The 23,597-nt window shown below is 40.0% G+C and overlaps 1 protein-coding gene across 2 annotated transcripts in view; it reads left to right on the top strand.

The window, feature by feature from the left end:
* depdc1b (DEP domain containing 1B) overlaps positions 1 to 23,597 on the top strand; it is a 77,189-nt gene that overhangs the window by 31,936 nt on the left and 21,656 nt on the right. For both annotated transcript variants that reach the window (XM_047018070.1, XM_047018071.1), the window contains exon 9: positions 17,903 to 18,079. In XM_047018070.1, the coding sequence (XP_046874026.1) occupies positions 17,903 to 18,079 (177 nt within the window). The remainder of the gene's footprint in view (positions 1 to 17,902; positions 18,080 to 23,597) is intronic.

The raw sequence follows: 23,597 nt of genomic DNA, 5'->3' as shown, positions 1-23,597 counted from the left end.
TCAAATGTTATTAGTAGTATTTCATATAGCCAGCTGTAGAGAAAATGTATTGTAAGATTATGGCTTGTTAGATTATAGCTTGTTAGATTCTAAATGCAGTTTGCGCTAGACTATAGTAGAGTTATGCAACACTTATACTGTAGCTAGCTAAAGAGCATGTGTATCAACCAGAAGTTCGTTGGTTTATAGTCTGTCAAATTAGTTCTAGTTATTGGTGTTCTTTGGCATACACAGTTTACAGAATCTGCTCTTATTAGCCTATAGTACATCTGATTATAGCTAGCAACAATGAATTGCAGATTAAAGCCTTGGGTCCCCTATCGTCCAGCAACGCTCGGCAGGAATTTCAGGTCCACTCAATAGCTAGCTAGTTAGTTAGCTCAACTAGATGCATCTACTACTGCGGTCTAAGTTTTGTGAAAAGCAGACATTAAGATCACATGCTCACTACAAACAAAAGGAGTGGAAGAACACTGGACATATTGTACAATAAAATGTTTTATTAAATTGCAGTTGGTTGCCTTGTATATTCTGTTAAATTTTTTTCTATTGAACAGTTGCCGGTGATCATGGTTAGATTCAACTTGCATCAAGTACAAACGTGTTGTTAATGTGGTAAATTGTAAGTGGGCTGATGAAGAAAAAAAAAGTTGAACAAATCCCATTTACTTCAACAGTCGAAGGTTAAACGTTAAGTGGAACAATATAGGCTAGCATAGCCATTTCCAGCTCTGCTTCACAATATTGCGTTATGCATTATAAGTTAATGTTATACATACATGTTAATAAAGTAGCATACATACATGATACAACACACCAGTAACCAATTGATATTGTGTTAATATACCGAAAATATCCGTGAATCGAGATGGTGCTGCTGTCGGTCCCGCCGAAAACCATTCAAACACGTTGACAGCAGTGGGTTTTCATTTAACTACAGCGAGCTACCGGAACCACGTGACAAAAAAGCTCTAGCTTTTTTCCTGCGTTTCACTGGCAGTGAGTGTTCACAATGTTGTAGTTCACTCCATTGTTCACCAAAAACGTCAGCGAGGACTGCCTAATGTAGATAAGAGTCAGCTGAAGATAGCCAGAATATCGGATTTCTTCAACTGAGCCTGTTTCATTCGTAATTTGCCTGAGAAAGCGACTTCCGTTGGCCAGCTCCATTGAAAACCATTCAAAAAAGTTGACAGCAGTGGGGCTTTTTGGAACTACAGCGAGCTACATGAACCACGTGTCGGCGAGATCAAAGCGTGTCGCAACTCTCTTTTTCTATGGCTCTGAGCCGAACTATTGGCACATTGAAATTGGAGAGCACAGTGACATCTAGTGGTCAGCAAAAATTATAGCAGCCGTTTAAGCCAACTGAATGCGATGTACCAGTAGTTTCTGGCGGTACTTAGCCTCGTTAATTATTCAATGTTGTTCATTTTTGTAAGGCTACGTGATGGTCTAATTTTCGTGTTCATTCATTAAAACCATACATGTTTATTTGAGAACTGTGTAATTTTCATATAATAAATATGTTTTACTGTGACGTACTGGTCTACACCACACTTTGCAATGTTCTACAAACAGTATAAGGGCGGTAGAATGTTTAAGTGTATGGAAGTATTAAATGACTTCTGATACAGAGTGGTAGCTTACACAACCACTCTGCTTATATAGCTGTCTCATTCCTTACATTTGTGATATGTATAGGGAATCGGGGGAATACCTGTGGGGGTGTGCTTGTGCAATATAAAAAGGCAGTGCACCATAACAGGGTTCAGGGGAATCGCTTTCTTACTCCGGTACCATACTCTATCGTCTTTTACTTTCTGCTCTTCTGCTAATAATTCTCAACTGTACTACTCTTCTGCTAATGAACTATACTCTTCTGCTAATATAACCTACTTCTCTTCTGCTGCTGAACTATACTCTTATGCTAATATAACCTACTTCTCGTCTGCTAATGATAATTCTCTAATCGTCCTCTAATAATAACTATGTACTCTATTAATAACTGTTTGCACTTCTGCCAATGTAGTGTTCGCCTCCTATTAAGACGACAAGCACTGGTTTCTTTCCCTCTAATAAGGTTTAGAAGTGCGCCACAACTTTGAACCAGTTTGTGACGTCTGAAGCATTGAACGTCATCAATCACGTGGCATCGTCATTTCACACAAGCTCCAAACCACTTTTTCGAAACTGTGCGTATTGGTTTTGCGACACAAGCATCGATGCGTCAGTGCCATACGTCCCATCCCTAGTAATTAGTTATGCGATTACTTAAACACGTCTACATGATTCTTTTTATTAATCGTTGTATGCTCCACGGACAAAACTTGCACCATCATCCTTCTGCCAAAAAGTGTCGCCGTGTCTTCCTGTATCAGCCCTACTGCTGTATGTTTCATTCAATCAAAACATTGAATCCTACTAAGAAAGCCGAGTAAACGCACTCAATGATAAGCTACATCTGCTACTGACATTAATATCCCAACTATAATTTCAGCTGTTAAAACTATAATATTTTTGTTATAACTAGCTAGCCTACTTCTTGTTCTGTTTAAGAGTTCAACTTTCAACTTCTCCCGCATTGTAGGCTATTTATGCTCTTAGCTTTGTTGATGCAGTTCAGCTTCCACACTGCCTCTTGAAATTGAATTATTTCTTCGATTGCTTCACAACGTTCAAACGTATTCTCCCGCATTGTATTTAAGCACTGAGATTTGTTAGATGATGCAGTTCAGCTTCCACACTCCCTCTTTTGTGTGAATCATACATTTTTTTAATTAATTTCAGCTTGCGGGTATTTTCTCATTTCTGTATTTTCAGCCATTTAAAGAAACTAATTTTAGATTTCAGCATTCCAACGCATTTTCAGCAGGAAATGCAGGTTCTATTCGATAATAATAAGCTTAATGTCGATTTTTCACATGAAAACTTATGAGATGTAAATCATGTTATCAGCATATAAAATTCACAATTGGTATAGGTTTAGTAGCCTAATATTTATGTAGGCTACATAAAAAAATAGCATTTCCCTAAAGCATGACTGGACAGTTCAGAAATGATCAAATTTGTGTTCAAACCTGTAGTCTTTTCCACAGATCATATCCTTAGGATGTAAGCTTTCAGAAAAAAACATAACCTACTCCATTTAGCACTACCAATACTGAATTTATTATACATGGGCAGCATACTATATGGAGAGATGGACGTGTCTCTTGTCTCATTAGATAACATCCTGAGGGTATAAGCTTTCAGAGGACATATGGTTTTAATGGTTGAATCAGTTTTGCCTTCATGTTACAGACTAACATGTAGCAATAAAATTCAGCGAATTGCCAAAATTACAAGTTGACCAACCTTATTTAAATTGGAAGACAATTCTTAAATAAAGTTTTTTTTCTTCTTTTCAGTCGTTAGAAAAACTAGCATGTTAGCTAAAGTTAACTCCAGATTAGCTCACGGTTGTTATGGCAATAAATAAAAAAACACCAATAATTTATTTTGTAGCTACTTGGAAAAAACCTCCTCTTTCTGCCTGAAACAGGTCTGAACACGGCCAAAAGCACAACATATTTCAGACCCAGTTTAAGAAATCAACAAATGCTGTTCCACTTGTAATGGGTAAATAAAGTATGGTATTGCCTAGTGCTAGATGTAGGTAAAAAGCTTGCTTATCTAGCTAGCAATAATCATAATGTTTGCAGAAGGATCTTTGTGACGTAACTAATGCTATTATAGTCAGAGAATGTCTTATAAGGGTGCTTTGGCCACTGAAGGGAAAACTGGGCAACTTTGACTTACTTTCCTCTTCCTCGAAAAAACCCTCCTTATGTCCATCTCGTCTGTGGAACAGTCATGTCTGAAGTGCTACTAGCTACAAGCGCGATGCGTCGATCAAAGAGTATGGAGTTGAATCTGCGTGCTTGATGCTGTTTTTCTTGAAAACGTGGAGTGGAATTCTATTGCTATGGGTATTCTCCCTACTTATTAAGTGGAACGGATTTGATTGTGAAGCACTGGAAAGATCGCTGGACTAGGAGACCAGTCATGCACTAATATTTTGATCGCAAATGTGGGGGGGTCCAAACGACTTTTATTGGGGGACTCCCCCAAGTTACATTGCGGCGACACCCATGACTGTAGCCTACTACTACACACTGCCAGTGGGCGAGCAGTCTGTGACTCTGAGGCTAACGTCAAAACAAGCGTGGTCTCACTCAAATTCCAAGTTTTACACAAATCACAAAAATATGCTGGCTGGCTGTCTTCACAATCGGCATATCTTTAAAACACTGCTCTCCATTTAGATGTAGAATTGACCCTGGTACGAAATTAAGAAAAAACTCATCAGATGCAGAAATTGACTTTGGTACGAAATAAAGAAAAGACTCATCAGACACTCACTGTTGTTGCTGCTGCAATCGTCAATGGAGGCTGACGGGGCTCTCACGTGGCAAACAAATCAAAGTTTTCACAGCAACCTACATTAAAATCTCACCACCTGGATGTCTTCACAATAGTCATATCGTCATAACATTTCCCTCTGTTTTTTCGTGTAAAATTGAACTACAAAATTAGCTACGAAAATACTACTATGACGCTTTCTAGCATGGCTGCCGCCTAAAAGACTAGGCGGTCTCACGGGCGACCCGCACTCGCTCAATTTTCAAAGACTTTAGCGACCTAAATCAAAAATCCGAGATGGCAGTTCCACTCGAAATCGCTTTCTCAACAAAGCCAAATGGTTGGGATTTTTGGGGGGTGGTATTTTTCACTCGTAATAAGCTCCAATTTGCGTGCTAGAACGTCTCTATCACGTTGTATCCATGCGTCGTTGCTAACGTGTGTTGATGTGGTGACGTAGCTAGCACAGATTACCCTTCGTCGACTAAAGGCACTTTGTCGCCACAAAAACGTTGTAAATTCCTAAACTGCAACGGAACGTAAATCCCAATACAAGCAACTCAATCGCTACCAAGACTAAACTTTTGACACCTACGTTGTCTATGTAGTCCAAATATTGACTGAGTTTTAGGGGTGTGAAGAGAAACAATAATAATAATATATATGTGAGTTAACAATGGTTGTGCCCTTGCCGAAGGCAAAGCAGACCGAATAATAATTAATAATAATAATACTACCTTCGCTGCTTGGCCCCTAATAATAATAATACTACCAATTACAATAGGTGCCTGGCAGCTTCGCTGCTTGGCCCCTAATAATAATTATAATAAAAGGTAGAAACATTTAAGGTGGCTTCGCCGCTTGGCCACCAATAATAATAAGAAGACTACTTAGAAACCCTTAAGGTGGCTTCGCCATTTTGCGGCTTGGCCACCAATGAAGTAAAATGAAGCACAGAAGTATAATGCAAGGGTATGTGAAATCACCAACACGTGACTAAGTAAGGACACGATTTATTGTAAATGGCTAAAACGTCTATTCGCGTCATGATTGACTCCTGCCCATGAATTTACAGTAAAGTTTTTGTCCTAAGCAGTGTTGGGTAACGTTACTTTTAAAAATAACTAATTACAGTAAAAGTTAAAGAATATCTTCCAAGGTTCCCTGCACTGGGGCACGAACTCGGGAATCCAGACTCGCATTCACGATTATTACATTAACATTTAGTCATTTAACAGACGCTCTTATCCAGAGCGACTTACAGTAAGTACAGGGACATTCCCCCCGAGGCAAGTAGGGTGAAGTGCCTTGCCCAAGGACACAACATCATGTGGCACGGCGGGCAATCGGTCCAGCAACCTTCTGATTACTAGCCCGACTCCCTCACCGCTCAGCCATCTGACTCCCTTATTATAACCTTTATTTAACCAGAGACCCATTGAGATTAAGAATCTCTTTTTCAAGGGAGACCTGGCCAAGATAGCCAGCACATACATACAAATACAGTTACAAAAATACAAAAGGAGACAAAATATAGGAGTTAGTGTTGTAGCCAGGTACATAAAAAAAAATACATTTTAAGGAATCTGTCTCTAGCTCTTTCACTTTTAATTTAAAAGCATTAAGCGAGATTAATTCCTTTAGTTTCAAGACATTTTGCAACATATTCCATGCCGAGGGTGCGGAGTACTAAAAGTCCTCTTTCCAATTCCCGTACGGGCATAAGGTACAGATAGCATGACGCCGTCCTGCGAACGCAGAGAGTATTTCCCGTCACTCCTCTGCTTTATAAGGACACACAAATAGTATGGGAGTAGACCAAGAATGGCCTTATAGATAAAGGCATACCAATGTCAGAGCCTACGGGTGATCAGAGCAGGCCATCCTACCCGAGAGTATAACTCACAATGGTGAGTCAGAGCTTTACAATTTGTAATGAACCTCAAGGAAGCATGGTATGCTGTGTCAACCTTATGAAGACACTGAGCAGAGGAGTGCATATACAACAGATCTCCATAGTCCAGTACAGAAAAAAAACATGGCGGGAACAAGTTGCTTTTTTACATTTAAAGAAAAACACAACTTTTTTCAAAAATAAAAACCCTCAGCTTTTTCACCAGATACAGAACATGTGGCTTAAAAGTGAGGGAGTCATCAATCCAAATACCCAGGTATTTATAGGTGTTAACAAACTCTATTTCACTTTCCCCAAGAGTGACTACTGAAGCGATATTTAGTGGCCTGTTCCTAGCTTTGGTAAACAACACACATTTAGTCTTATCTGCATTTAGAACGAGTTTCAGCTGAAGTAGGTTATTTTGGAAAACAATTCAAGCATTTTGCAAGTTTTCAGTGGCCTTTAAAAGAGTTGACTCACAATAGTAATAGTAATAGTTGGTTTATTTCAGACAAACAACTTAGTTTCATACAGTTTAGCTAACAAACAAAAGCATATTTACATCTGTCTGAAACAGGTGTAGGCCAAAGCTCATGCTTATAATGCCTACCCTTTATGAGTACATCTCATATCTTAAAAATAATTATTGTCTTACATCATTATGTTGACAATCAGATCTGGACAGAATCCCCAAAAAACATTAATATTCTTATGCAATTAGAGTTGCACAGACAGTCCAAATACAACAAAAGCAGCTTGTTCATCTATCACTCTAAGTTGTTTCATAGAATTTCATTGCATTATTTTTAAATAGTTTCTTTAACTATATACTCACAACAGTATATAACAGTGTCATCAGCATAAAAATGAAGATTTGCATCTGACACATTATGACCTAGATTATTAATATAAATAGTAAATAAAAGTGGACCTAATACAGAGCCCTGTGGAACACCCTTGTAGATGGTAGCAATATCAAAACATAGACCATCATATTTAATGCACTGAGACCTATTACTAAGGTAGTTTGAGAACCAAGCAACTGCTTGCTCCGAGAGTCCTGAGTTAAGAAGTCTAAGTTTTAAAACTACATGATCAACTGTGTCGAACGCTTTAGACAGATCGCTATAATTTACTCTGGACAAAAGGTGCATCAAAGACTGCAATGCATCGTTTAAGGCAGATGGACGCCTATAACACCCAACAACAGTTATACAGAGGCCCTTAGCAATTTCCACATTCACTGCCAGAAAATCAAATTGTTTGCAGATTGATTCAGACAGAACTACCCTGATGTGAAATTTTGATTTGACATAAATAGCAACACCGCCACCCTTCGTAGGTCTGTCAGCACGAAAAATATTATATCCATCCATGTTAATATCTTCATCAATAACTGACTTTGTTAGCCAGGTTTCGGATACTACAACGATGTCTGCATCTGTTGATTTAACCCATAATCTAATCATATCCATTTTGGGTAGCAAGCTGCGCACATTGAGGTGAATAATATTTAGATCAGACAAAGATTTTAAATCAGATGGCATCTGAATACACTGCAACTCAGGCCCAGGGTTAAGTTGCACGTTACCAGATATGATTAACAGTAAAACAATCAACAATCTCTGTATAACAACATTACATGACAATTCCTTCGACATTTGAGACGATAAAACCGAACGCGATTTCTCACTGAACGCAAAGTAATTATATAAAGCCAGAAGGCTTGCAATGTCCAGCGGGCAATACACATTGTTCGATGTACTCACCCGGGAGCGATCGCTTGCTTGCAAGTCCCACACAGACAATGCGCAGTGCAAGGCCACGGGAAATGCCATTGCCTCTGTCCAGAGACTGTGTGTGAAAGCGCGTGCACAGCAGGTCGCAGGCAGAGCCGTAGGACACGGACAAAGGAGGAGACACCGAAGTGCGGCCAGGTGGAAAAGCCAGGCAGGTGGAAACTGAATCCCAGGAAAATCCTCGAGGCCCCGAAGAGTTGGAGAGCTGGACCCAGGAAGCCCGGAGCTGATCACATCCCAATCCAAAAGATCCAGATAGAAGACTCCTTTATGCTCTTCACAAAACAAAGTTTTGCAAAAGCACCATGCAAATACTTTGCTTTACTTCAGTATGAATATTAAAAGAATAATAAGAGTAGTTAGTAAAACAAACACCACTGAACACTGACAAGGACTAGCATGCTGCCATCTTGGATTCAATAGTAAAGACCAAACCCAGGGGCCGTGATAATTCGAAGCCATTAACAAACCAAGGCTGAGTGGCTAGCTGAGAATAGCTAAAACAATACGTTGTCGAACAATGCTTTAACCAGCTACACCACCGAAAAAGCTGTTACGTGTTAATGGTAAATGCGGGTCGACGGTCTTTATACGATAGTCTTTTTATCAATTAAACTAGATTACACAGATTTTTTATTCTTAACATTTGTGATATGTAGACCTATTGTGAACTGGGGGGACTTTATTTTTAGTAATTGTTATTACTGTTGACAATGTTGACAAATCATCAACAAAAAGAATTTGGGGCACTGAATAGACCTACCTAGTCCCATCTTACGTTTCATTTAAATAAAATAGCACAACACTCATGTGCATGGATTTGTAATTATTACAATACGGATTTGGCTAAATAATAATGACTGATGGAACAAACTCGAGCGATGCCTGGTGCTGCTTCTCTGGCAATGTGTGATTTGTCTGTAACAAGAAGTGGTGGCTTCGTTCCTTCTATGGCTCTGGTTCAGAAGAGCGGCAAAACTTCGAACCAGCTTGTGACGTTTGAAGCATTGAACGTCATCTATCACGTGGTTGCGTCATTTGATACAAGCTCCAAAACACTTTTTGAAACTGTGCGTATTGGTTTTGCAACACAAGCATTGATGCGTCAGTGCCATATGTCCCATCCCTACTAGTTACATTCCTTGTAAAGTAACTAGTTATGTTACTTAGTTACTTGCTGTAGAGAGTAAGGCATTAAGTTACTTTTGCGTTACATTAAGAAAAGTATTTTATTTCTAAGACAATTCACCTTGGTCACTCTTATGCCCAGAAGGCCAATTTTATGGGTTGACCTCAGCAATAGCACATATCGTACTGAATATTCAGTATCACTCGCATATAACATGATCAATCTTCATTATAGAGCCAGACGGATCAAGATAATAATAAAAAGCTATATTTATATGAAGTTCTTGAATCAAGAAACTCTTTAATCAATAAATATGTTGTAAAATGCCAGGCAGAAGTCTAGTAGTTAGCTAGCTCTACAATTTACCAGGGCTAGGTTTGAATCTAGGAGCAAAACAAAGCTAAGCTATAGCTAGGTATATGGTAGCAAAATGGTGTTAACTTTTGTACTGAACCAGACTATTTTACTTGATGTAATATAATCCTAAACCTAAACCACTGAACGATACAGCAACACATGACACATGAGTTCAATACATTATTTAATGTGACAGTACGTAGGCCTGTACATGCAAGTCTTAAGCGTTAAATAACTATTTAGCTGGTCGGCTCCATGACGCCGGGTAAATTGGGTGAGACTGCGCACCAAAAGAACGAAGGGGAACCTATGGAGTCAAATTAGGGTGAATAATAATTTGCAGGAGCAGAAAACGATTAGCAGGAGCAGAAAACGATTAGCAGGAGCAGAAAACGATTAGCAGGAGCAGAAATAGTTTTGCAAGTGTTGTATTATGCAAATTATTTTTGACACACTTTTCATTTTCTGCTCCTGCTAATTGTTTTCTGCTCCTGCTAATCTTTTGCCGTGTCAAAATCCTTAAAGGTGTCCTATCAGCACGTTGCTTGTTGAGTAGCCAATCAGAATGCTGATCACCGACCGCAGCACATATGGACACACAAAGGTTGACTAATGCTACACGCTTGGTGATCTTCCTCACACCAACAACGTTTGTAAGATTGTCAAAAATCAAATGTTACCCACAGTCAAACATGCAGCCTAATTTCATTTTCTAAATTTGCTTTCAAGAATGTACTGAGTTTAAACTTGAAATTGTTCACACAAAACTGTGCATTTCATGTTGGAAAATATATGTATTGATGGCTAACGTGCTAATAGGATACCTAGAGGTCTCACCAAAGAAGCGTAATAAAATTCATAATGTAAAAAAAATGCTAGAACACCCACAGGTTAAGATGCCTTTTTATTTCGATGTGATACTGTGTTCTGATATAGCCTAATGTTTTGTACAGTAGTATCTGAGTTGGTAGACAGTCACTGTCAGGGCGCAGTGTTACTTGTCCATGATGTACACACTTTTTGCAGATTACTGTACCTGTTCAGGATGGACAGGAGACAAAGCTGTGGTACGGTACAGTGTGGTAATTAGTGGTACGGTTGTAGCAGGCATAGTAGCCGAAACACAGCTTTAGAGCTGCTTAGTGGCTTGTGTGAGCACTATATGGGAATTGTTGCCACACTAACTTAAGTGGGCCTAATGATGTACATCTATTTAAATCTTTACCTTTAAACAAGTAAAAAAATATAGTGCATTATTTTCGTACGCCGTCTCCTTCCTCTTTCATTTCATTGAATAACCCATAGCGGGGAATACCGAGTCCATGACCCCTTTGTCCTAGCTACCTCTGATTCTTAGCCAAGCTTCAGTCTGGTCTAGGTTACATCAATAAGATCAAATATTTGATTTGAATAACTTATTTAGTCAATTCATGCTAATTCAATTCATTTGTGCTCTGAGAGTGTGTGTTTTTGTGAGTAATACGTTTCTCCTCTTACATACTGGTCATGCAGCATGGATATTGCAAACAATTTCACATAATGCTAACCTTACTCTATCAAATAAGAGTTACCCATTAAATGTACGGCCTAGACTGCAATGTTTAAAATGAGACTTGTGACTAATATAGCACCATCTTAAGAGGATTAGTATTGTGAAGTATATAGTACAGTGATTAGTACTGTTATTTCAGTGATTGACCAAATGTTTTTGTCTACTGTTGTTCAAGTTCAAGTCTTTTAATGTCAGATGCACAGAACAACACAGGGTCAGACTGGGCACTGAAATTCTTAGGACAAGACAACCTGGCATAACATAACATGAGTACTCAGAACATAGATTACACCTATGATAAGCCGAAATATAAAATAAACCTCATAATATACAAAACGGTATACCAGACCTCTAATATACATACAATATACATCTAATATACAACCTAAGCTAACTTAAGACAAATGTTACCTACAATTAGTCCAATATTGGTGATACAACCAATAGCTGAAAGAGCAACAAGTGACTGAAAGTGACAGTGTGTAAAGTGACTAGTGAAAAGTGTTGACAGTGTATCAATGTCCATATCAATGTTCATTCAAAAGCCTGATGGCCCTTGTTATAAGTGATCAGTGTTGGGGGTGACACAAATCAGAAAAAAAGAAGACATTAATAACAGCTATATTTACTTAAAAGGAAAAACATGGTTAGGTAAACATGCTAATCCTTGATTGTCTGAAAGTGGGTTAGTTTAAAGTGTTGTATATATCTGCAATGCTATGGTATTACCAAGCCACATGGAACAAAGACCATGAAATCTACCTCAAGTGAGGTTATCAGAGTAATTTCACTAGAACAAATGAACTCCAAATAGTCCAGATCCATGGGCTGTCGTTGAGAGGCCTGCTCCCATCTCGACTGCAGTCGGTTGAGAAGATGACATCCCACCTGACAAAGTTGTAAAGAAAATACATTAATTTATTGATACCATGAACAATTTCTGTATAATAGCCTAGCATACATCCTCCGCAAATTATTAACTCTTAAAAGCTCTCTGTATGCTTTGCCGCCACCAGTGTTTCGCTACATTTACAGTAAAGTCAATTGCAACAAGAATATTTTGAAAGGCCGCAATATATCAGACAAACACACATAAATCAGAATCAAATCCAAGCTCAAAAAGGCTACGCTTTTGAGCCCAAACTCCACTATGATAGTTTGTTTAATAATTGCATAAAGTAGCCCACCTTAGCTTATTTTCTAACTTGTGACCACTTATAGCTATTCCGATTGGAAACTGAACCTAGTCAACCTTCAGCTAGCCTACCTTATTCTTCCCATATTTGCAGGATAAGTGTTGACATTAGCAGCGACCACATAATCCAAATATGGAACTTAAGAAACACTGGAATGCACGCAAAGGTGTCTTGCATGTATGTAGCTATCTATAAAACGTTATTGGCATGTTCCGTGATGTACGTCTGGGAAGGTGGGTTCATTACCATTTGCCTCAGGCTCCTCCATGTTGAATGACAACAGAGAACTTGGCGCCCCATTATTGGATGGTCAGTGATCAGCATTTTGATTGGCTACTCAACAAGCAAAGTGCTGATGGGATATCTTTTTGACCCGATTTTGACACGGCAAAAGATTAGAAAGAGCAGAAAACGATTAGCAGGAGCAGAAAACGATTAGCAGGAGCAGAAAACAATTAGCAGGAGCTGAACAAGATTTGCGGGAGCAGAAAACGATTTGCAGGAGCAGAAAACGATTTGCATCCGTAAAAAAAAGTGTTTGTCAAAAATAATTCTCATAATACAACAATTTTTTACGAATGCAAAACTATTTCTGCTCCTTTAAATCGTTTTCTGCTCCTGCTAATCATTTTCTGCTCCTGCAAATTATTATTGACCCTAATTTGACTCCATAGGAACCCACCTGTCTAGCAGATTAAGACGTTTTCATAGGTACCTAGCGAAAAGTATGCTACCAAACATACCCTTGTATGCTGCCAAACATACCCTTGTTAAATTGACCATCTTACCAATCCTCGACTTTGGTGATGTCATATACAAGTTAGCCGCCAACAATCTACTCTATAAATTGGATGTAGTCTATCACAGTGCCATCCGTTTTGTCACCAATGCCCCATACACTACCCACCACTGCAACCTGTACGCTCTCATTGGCTGGCCATCGCTTCACACCCGACGCCAAACCCACTGGCTACAGGTTATTTACAAATCCCTGCTGGGTAAAACCCCGTCTTACCTTAGCTCATTGGTCACCATGGTAGTACCCACCCATAGCACGCGCTCCAGCAGGTACATGTCACTGGTTACCCCTAAAACCAATTCCTCATTTGGTCGACTTTCTTTCCAGTTCTCTGCTGCCAATGACTGGAACATATTACAAAGGTCTCCTGAAGTTGGAGACTTTCATCTTCCGCTCCAGCTTTAAGCACCAGCTGTCAGAGCAGCTCACAGATCACTGCACCTGTACATAAACAGCCCATCTATCTACCTCACACCAATAGTGTATTGATTTATTTATTTAATCTTGCTCCATTGCACTCCAGTATTTCTACCTGCACTTTTATCCTCAGTGTTAAACTGTTTTATTTGTAATTACTGTGCTTATCATGTTTGTTTATTCTATGTGAAACTCTGTTGTATGTGTCTTATTGCTATGCTGTATCTTGGCCAGGTCGCAGTTGTAAATGAGAACTTGTTCTCAACTAGCCTACCTGACTAAATAAAGGTGAAATAAATAAAAAAGTAGCCTCAACTTTCCTAGACTTTGAGCTACATGCTGAGTGCTCGCGACCAAAAGACTAAATTAAGTTACTTGTTTGACCAAGGAACTGGTAACGGATTGATTCAATTAAATAAGTAACGCGTTACAGTAGTCAGACTACTTTTGTTTGGTAGTCTGTTAGGCTAATCATTTTACATTGTAACGCATTACACCCAACACTGGTCCTAAGCAGGCATTAATGAAACCAACCTAATATACTCTTTAATAAGAACAGTGTATTTACATTACAGAAGACTGTGTCAGTAAGCAACATAATTTTTCTTTCGCGTAGACTACATGCGGCAATCCTTACAAAACATGACAACATTTTCATTGTCAAACACAAAGCATTCCCGACCCGTCAGCCATTACATTTTCTTAGTTTCTTTAGTGCTATCAATATCCTCATCCCCTGCCTCGTTCCTCTTCTCGCTCCCAGAAGTTTGTCCTAACCACCGCCGTATTAAGTTCACTTTTTACTTTACTACTCTAGCTAGCTCTTTTTACGTCCAATGATCCTCTATGCTTTGTTTTACTTCCTTGTGTTTTCTGGTGGACGCTCTGTTTGTTTCCACGGTTTCTCGCACTGGTTTCACCTCAAACTGCACACAGGCAATGGGTGTCTAAATTGTTATCACGTAGCATTACGGCACAGTGTTCATGGGAAAGTAGAAGTACTGCGAGGGGGATACATGACCGAGAACCATGCCGAAAACGGAGCCTTATGTATCATTCATGTAATGCCTCATGCATCAACGGCCAAACTGGCTAGTGAGTTATTAACACCCACCAGCGGGTTAAAATTCATTTTGGCGGGTGTTAATAAAAACTCATTAGCCAGTTAATTTAGAACCCTGCTTTGAACCTATTCTACGGTGGCCCTGAAAGGCAAAACACACCCCCTAATATGAGTACATCCCCCAAACGAAAACACTCCCCCCGAATACGAGTCAACTCCCCCCAAATGGAAAACGACATTACATTAACTCTGAACGGAAAGGGTAGGTACTACACTTCAGCGCTGATTGGATGCAGTAGGCTAACTATAACAAGAAATAAGAAATTGATCGACAGAAGTACAAAATGCAATAGCCTGACAGAGTTACGTGCACCAGGATATTTATTTGGGTAATCCAAGCATGTAGCATCTAGGCTACTTATGCAAAAGCATACATTTTGTGTTAAACGTAAACATCGATAGCCAAACAACTAGTCCACATAACTGTCATTATCATGAACTTGATCGTTTTGGTTGGAAGATAGGAAATATTTTTTTTTACAATTCAGTCATGACTCTACTCTTTATTTTAATCAGGGTCATTACAATGAAATAATCTTAAATATGCTGTTAACGTTTCACAATATTAAAATAAGTAGCCTATGCGCACGCTAGAAACGCAGTTGAAGGAAGCAGGACTTTTCAGAAGAAAAAACGAATAGTCCACTACAGAAGAACGAAATGCCACAATGACAGAGTAACGTGGACCAGGATAGTTCAAGTTCAAGTCTTTTATTTGTCAGGTACACAGAACAACACAAGGTCAGACTGGGGACTGAAATTCTTAAGACAAGACAACGCAAGCACCTGGCGTAACATAACATATAAGTACACAGAACATATTATCTATGCTGAGCTTAAATAAGTGAAACTTCCTAAATATACAGATAGCAATACATAATCGACTATACTAACCCTAATACTAAAACTTCCTAAATTACAGATAACAATAAATAATACACTATACTAACCCTAAATGCACATAAAACCTATTTCAACCCTATAACCTATTCTAACCCAAGTGGAGTACAGTACGATTGCAGTGGACAGTGTTTCCCACAGATTAGAAAACTATATGTGGCGGGGGGGGGGGGGTTCGAAATAATTCACAAAATCAACAACAACAAACTAATAATTTCTGCATATGCAGGTAGCGACGCTGCATACAGGGTGCTAAATAAGTATTTAACTGGTCGGCTCCATGACGCCGGGTAAGTAGCTAGCTCTTGAAACTTCTCACCAAAAGAAAGAAGGGGAACCTTCGATTAAGACATGTCCGTCGGTACCTAGCGAAAAGTAGCCTCAACTTTCCTAGACCTTTAGCTACGGCACTAATGCTGAAGGCTCGCTGATGTAGCTGTCGGTCTCACTAGAACGGCGTATGCATTGTTGCTAACGTGTGCTGACGTAGTGACTGTGTGTGTATGTGAGAAAGACGCGTGCGTGAAAGAGACGGAGGGAGAGCAGGGAAAGGAAATGCAGCTGAACGAATACGCTGCGTGTTTTTACGATAAAAAAAAATGTTTTACGAAACGCAATGTGTGGCGGCCGGTGTTGATTCTGTGGCGCACCGCCACAAATTAGTCTATGTGTGGGAAACACTGGTGGAGTACAGTATGATTACAGTGCAAAATTGCAGATCAGTGACTATGTCAATGACCATACAGGAGCCTGGTGGCGAGGTACAGTGAGGTACAGTAGTGCAATGTTACTGATAGTGCAACCAGTAGCTGAAGGTGACAGTGTATAAGTGACTAGTGTGCAGTAAATCAATGTCCATATCAGTGTCCATTCAGAAGCCTGATGGCCCTTGGGTAGAAACTGTTGTCCAGTCTGCGTGTGCGTGACCGGATGCTGCGGTAACGCCTGCCAGAAGGCAACGGGGTAAAGAAACTGAAGGATGGGTGGGAACAGTCTCTTAGAATCCTGCCGGCTTTCCTTAGGCAACGTGTGTGGTAGGTGTCCTGTAGGGCTGGGAGCTTCCTGCCAATGATTAACTCAGCAGAACGGACCACACTTCGTAGGGCCTTGCGGTCCCTGTCTGTGCAGCTCCCATACCACACTCTAATACAACCAGTCAGAATGCTCTCTATAGTGCATCTGTAAAAGTTAGTGAGGATGACTGAGTCCATAGCAAACTTCTTCAGTCTCCTCAGGAAGAAGTGGCGCTTACGGGCCGATTTGAGGTAAACAAGTCATCAGATTTGGGGGGAGTTGACTCGTATTCAGGGGGAGTGTTTTCATTTGGGGGATGTACTCATATTAGGGGGTGTGTTTTGCACTTCAGGGTCACCGTACTATTCAATCGATGTCACAAAACCGCATTCGAATTTTAACCATGTGAACATTTCATAATAATTTCAGGAAATCAAACGATAAATGTTATGTACAGCCAGCAAACGAACGTTAGCTAGCATTGCTAATGAGCAATTGGCTAATTCAACTTCGGTAGTGTAACCAAGCTCTTTTAGGTTTGTAGATATTATTTTATATGATCATGTGGACAATAAGACACTATTTTATAGTCTATTTTCACAACTTGTATTTTCCCACTTCTCTTCTTGACATCGCCATTCGAACAGCCCTCACTGACTTCACATAATGCTTAGGTAAGCATCATCTTTCGAGGGTCAAAACACCCTTTTCCGTTGAACATAGAAAGGTCTGCTACTGTAGGATTTTGCCACTAAATGAGTGACATGGCTTTTTATTTCTGGACATACTATCCACAACCAAAGTGTGTTGCACAATGCTGTAAGATCGCCTATACTCGTGCTGCATTGCTTGGTATTGTAGCGACAATGCTCTGGGTACCCAGAATGCCCCGCGGCAAGCTGAAAAGCTACGAAGTTAAGGGCGTTAGCTTAGTTAGATCAGCATTGTTCTGAGTTCTATTGTTTTGTTCATTAGATCGCTATCCAAGCTGTCCAATGTGAAAGCGTTCCTGGGTAAATAAACAGTCGGCCTATATTCCAGTGCGGCCTAGACTCGGATTTACAAACTCAAAGCTCCCATTTTGGTGGGATGCGGCTTATAGAAAATGTGGCCTATTTTACGTAAAATACGGTAGTTCACAAAAGGGTTTCCTTCATTACTTAAACTTAGAAAAGTTTCTCAGATTGTATTCAGTCAAATGGAATGGAAGTTTCTAGCTCCCCTTGCAATAACAGTGTTCAAAGTGCTCAGAATATTCAAAATATCTGCAGTTTCTCTCATACTTTAACATTTTGTGTTTGTCCTTCACCGTCAGATGGTGCAAACTTTTTCACGCTCCATTTTGCGCTCCGCTGATGAGGTGGACCTGGACGAGCTGCTGGCCACCAAGCTCGTCACCTTCATGATGGAGAACCATGAGGATGTACTCTGCGTCCCCCGCAGCCTGCATCGCCACGTGGAGGAGCACCTCTCTCACCTCCGCAGGGTTCAGGTCAGTCAGGCTAGATCTGAATATCTTAAATAATATTGAAAACATCCTTTGTATTGGTGCCACATAAGGTTGTTTTATTTAATTTGTTTATCTTTCATTCTTGTTGTATATCACTTAATGTAACTAGTGCACAGTGCCTGTGATGCAGTTGGGGGTTAAGATCTCAGTGAAACACTAATACAGATTACTTGAACTAAAGATACAGCTGGTGATGACAGTTCTTCTCAGTGGCTTTAGTATGTATATTTCCTCAGTCAAATGTTGTCATCTCTGAATTACTTGTTCAACCTCCACATTAGGGCTGGGCGGCATGACGGTATATATCGTGCAACGGTAGAAATGTGTCTACCGGGAGAGATTTGGCTATACTGTTTCAACCGCGGTATACTTTTATACTATATTTTTGTATTACACGTGTCAATTAAATGTCTGGTTGTTGTATTGTATATAAGCCATCATATACATTATTATGCATTATTGCAATATTTAGAATTGTAGTTTAACTTTAATTTGAATTCCATAGAAGTGTGTACATTAACGTGATTACGTCCTGTTAATCACATGACATACCTTTCTCAAAGCTTAAAGGCAAAACGCCCAAATAAAGGCACAAAGAATACATTAAGAAAATAAACAAGTGTAATGCATTCAGTGGTAACAGAACAGTGTTTATTTGAGCCCATCACAACACTCATCAAATCAACATTTATTTGTATAACCCTTTTTACACGCAAGCATGTCACAGAAGGCTTCATATGCGCTTATAGAACTGCACGTCAACCAACCTAAACCCTCAAAGAAGACAAGGAAAAACTCCCAGAAAAAAGTCACTGCAGGAGAAAAAATGGAAGAAACCTTGGGAGGAGCAATTCAGTGAGGGATCCCCTCCTCCAGACACTGCTAAACAATCATCTGTTTAACCACTGCAAAACAAGCCAGGTTCACCACAGTAGCTAGCTACTTGTATTCTACGCATGGCAGTCTCAGATTCACAGCCGAGTTGGCTCCAATGAAGTACAGTGGGGCAAAAAAATATTTAGTCAACCACCAATTGTGCAAGTTTTCCCACTTAAAAAGATGAGAGGCTTGTAATTTTCATCATATGTATACCTCAACTATGAGAGACAAAATGAGTGAGAAAAATCCAGAAAATCACATTGTAGGATTTTTTATGAATTAATCGGTAAATTCCTTGATAAAATAAGTATTTGGTCACCTACAAACAAGCAAGAATTCTGGCTCTCACAGACCTGTAATTTCTTCTTTAAAAGGCTCATCTGTCCTCCACTCGTTACCTGTATTAATGGCTCCTGTTTGAACTCGTCAGTATAAAAGACACCTATCCACAACCTCAAACAGTCACACTCCAAACTCTACTATGGCCAAGACCAAAGAGCTGTCAAAGAACACCAGGAACAAAATTGTAGACCTGCACCAGGCTGGAAAGACTGAATCTGCAATAGGTAAGCAGCTTGGTGTGAAGAAATCAACTGTGGGAGCAGTTATTAGAAAATGGAAGACATACAAGACCACTGATAGTCTCCCTCGATCTGGTGCTCCACGCAAGATCTCACCCCGTGGGGTCAAAATGATCACAAGAATGGTGAACAAAAATCCCAGAACCACACAGGGGGACCTAGTGAATGACCTGCAAAGAGCTGGGACCAACGTAACAAAGGCTACCATCAGTAACACACTACGCCGCCAGGGACTCAAATCCTGCAGTGCCAGATGTGTCCCCCTGCTTAAGCCAGTATATGTTCGGGCCTGTCTGAAGTTTGCTAAAGAGCATTTGGATGATCCAGAAGAGGATTGGGCGAATGTCATATGGTCAGATGAAACCAAAATAGAACTTTTTGGTAAAAACTCAACTCGTCGTGTTTGGAGGAGAAAGAATGTCGAACTGCAGCCAAAGAACACCATACTTACTGTGAAGCATGGGGGTGGAAACATCATGCTTTTGGGCTGTTTTTCTGCAAGGGGACCAGGACGACTGATCCGTGTAAAGGAAAGAATGAATGGGGCCATGTATCGTGAGATTTTTAGTGAAAACCTTCCATCGGCAAGGGCATTTGAAGATGAACCGTGGCTGGGTCTTTCAGCATGACAATGATCCCAAACACACCGCCCGGGCAATGAAGGAGTGGCTTCGTAAGAAGCATTTCAAGGTCCTGGAGTGGCCCAGCCAGTCTCCAGATCTCAACCCCATAGAAAATCTGTGGAGGGAGTTGAAAGTCTGTGTTGCACAGCGACAGCTCCAAAACATCACTGCTCTAGAGAAGATCTGCATGGAGGAATGGGCCAAAATACCAGCAACAGTGTATGAAAAGTATGTTAAGACTTACAGACAACGTTTGACCTCTGTCATTGCCAACAATGGGTATATAACAAAGTATTGAGATGAACTTTTGTTATTGACCAAATACTTATTTTCCATCATAATTTGCAAATAAATTCTTAAAAAATCAGACAGTGATTTTCTGGATTTGTTTTCTTCTCATTTTGTCTCTCATAGTTGAGGTATACCCATGATGAAAATTACAGCCCCACTGTATATTTAGTATATTTGCCTGTTGCACAAGTTCATTCCAGTAACTTAAGCCAGGACACATCGCCACTGATGCTAGGCATGATTTGAAATTCCTTTCCATGACAAGTTATGGCACCTCAAACAACTTTTTTAAAGCACTACAAGTAAGCGATTCTTTACAGCAGCAACCCAGTCATCCTGTTGTCCCGTTTTTATAGGAAATGTACAAATCTTAATTGTGGACAACATTTTCTTCACTAATCTCAACGAATAGCCAAACACAGCAACAGGATTGACATTGTTAAAAAAAAATAACACAGTAACTTGCTCACATCTTATGCTGCTAAACTCCATCAAAACAATTATTCACGCGTCTGAAACTGGAAGCTTTCAGGGGCCAAACTTAACAAACTAAAATTCTAGAATGTTCATCAAAAAAGGTCTGTAGGTATTCTATACAAATTCAAAGTTCTACACATTGCCGGTAACATTTAGACTACAAATGTTCTATATCCCAGTAGCCTAGGCTATGTCACGGTCTGTAGCTATCTAGCTAATAGGCTATACATTTTTTTATTTTGCGATTGAGTAATGACGTTATGTTTGAAGAAGGAGATAAGAATATAATTATAGAAGTAAAGGAGCATTTCTTATCTTTTAACATTTACATCAACGGCCTAGTTTGGGTTTTTGTGCAATACCGCATGTCCTCAACAATAGCGTCACTTTTTTTCAACATCCGGCAAAGCCTGACTGAATTACAGCTGTTTGAACTTTAACCAAATCTGACAATGCTTGCCGTTGGAGAAACGGCTCATTTTCTGATACAAAAACGGAACTGTCTAAGTCTTTGAATGGCTTAGTAGGATGAGACACAATGCTGATGTGTAAAGGGTTGTAGGTTCTAATCTATGTGACAGAACGCAAGGCGTTTGTAGCGGCGTTTTGAGCACCCAGGGCGGAAAGCTGTGGTTTTAAAGAACTCATGTATGAAGTGATTTTATTGCATTGCTTGATAAAGACAATGTATGTGTGAAATGTGTCATGTCAATATGGTGTTAAAGGGGGAAAAATGGGTGAGCATGTTAATTGATTGTGACGCACGTCATATGGTTTCGCCCAGGTGAATAAAGATGTGCCACACAGCTCAGTTGGGAGTGGTTGGCGTGAGCAAGTCCTACGGGAGTAATAAAGATTCAAATTAAAGCCTATTTTGTTTCATAGAAATACTGGTGTGCCTGCATGCATCTTCAACTCTGACCGAAACAACCGCTCGGGCACACTCCTTCATATTTGGTGGCAGCGAACACTACTAGCGCGCTCAGGTCAGACTGAAAGATGCCGAAGAAGAGGCAGCAAAGCCTTGAAGATGATGACGGTGCCCAGTCAGCCATGGAGAACTCACTTCAGGGACTCCAGAAAATGTGCCAAGCTCTAATGACTGCCCTGGTGAAACAGGAGGAATGGGCCAAGCAGTAACAAACTCGCCAAGAGTAGTTGTGGAAAGGCATGGTGCACCACTTCAATGTGCTACAAGAGGAAGTGCGGCAAGAGAGAGGAGCACTCAGGAGGAGCCAAGGGACAACGGCAGCTCCAGGTTCATCGGCAGCGGCTCCAGAGTGGCCGGTAAGGATGCCATTGAAATTCACGGGTTGGAGAGGACCCAAAATGCAACAGTACACTCAGGATGAAGATATACAGCATTTCCTATTGACATTTGAGCGCATTGCAACAGCAAATCTGTGTCCAAAGACAGACTGGGCTCTAACAGTTTTTCTCAATTGTTTATACACAAATGCTGGTACTTGAGACACAATGACCACAACATGCACCAACCCCCTTAACCAATTCTGCTATACTACAAGCACCATTTCTGCTTTACACTCAAATTGCAGTTCTAAAACACACTTTGTTCAAAACACTACACACAATTCTCTGCAATTGGCATTGCATTTTGTTTTCACAAGGAACACACTGCCATTCAAATATGCACACTGACTCATCACATGGGCAAACACCTGTCACACAGTTTTACAATTAGAAATCAGAGCTTTAGCATAAAAAGGCAACAGGTGACCTCTTCTGTTTTGGATTAATGGATGCCAACATTGGAAACAGATGCAGAGTAAGAGGAGGAGGACGGGGAGGATGAGGAAGGCCAAAGATCGTAATCTCTGATGAGATCCGAGCCGCTTTGGTTGACAGTGTGGTCAACCATGGTCTAACAATGAGGGAGGCTGGGCAAAGAGTACAGCCAAACTACTCTCACTACAAAATTGCAGTAGGCCTACTGCATATCAATACAGTACTCAATGAATAAAGTATTGCCTGTGGACTGTTCTGTAGGATTGTAAAAATAAAGTATGTTTCAAGTATTGGGGAAATGTATTCCTACTTTATATTCCTACACAGTGTTTACAGTATTGTACTATTGTTTGGCAGAACTGAAAGATTACCAACACAAGGTGGTCAGGAACGTCTTCTGGCTCCTGAACAGGAAACTGAAATTATGAACATGGTCCTAGAAAATAACACCATAACATTACGGAAATACAAAGAAAAAATATAGCTGCAAGCAGCGATGCGGGTTCCTCCGCAAAATGGCAAAATATTATAAAGATGTACAATATAGAAGCAAAACAACTTCATGTTTGACTAACAACAATAGGCTGATTGGGGATTTGAACTCATGAGCATAAGGTTAATAGTCAGTCTCTCTATCCTCTCTGCTACACACCAACTGTTGAGATTTTATTAATAGACAGGGCAGGCTATTACCTTTGGTCAGCTTTGGGACAAAGGTTAAGAAACTGTCTACATTTCAATGTCAAATTGCATGAAATTGCACATGGCACTACTTTAGAATGATGTCATCACAAGGCCAATACGGTTTGAAAAACCATCAGTCAAAATGACATTTGATTTATTGACACAAAGATATTGAGGCAATGTGGACATTTACATAAATACAACCCTTTCAGCCATTTT

Source organism: Hypomesus transpacificus, unplaced genomic scaffold (genome assembly GCF_021917145.1).
Source record: "Hypomesus transpacificus isolate Combined female unplaced genomic scaffold, fHypTra1 scaffold_89, whole genome shotgun sequence".
NCBI classification, from domain to species: domain Eukaryota; kingdom Metazoa; phylum Chordata; class Actinopteri; order Osmeriformes; family Osmeridae; genus Hypomesus; species Hypomesus transpacificus.
The sequence above is the reverse complement of the archived record's forward strand: the minus strand, read 5'-3'. Positions and strand labels throughout refer to the sequence as shown.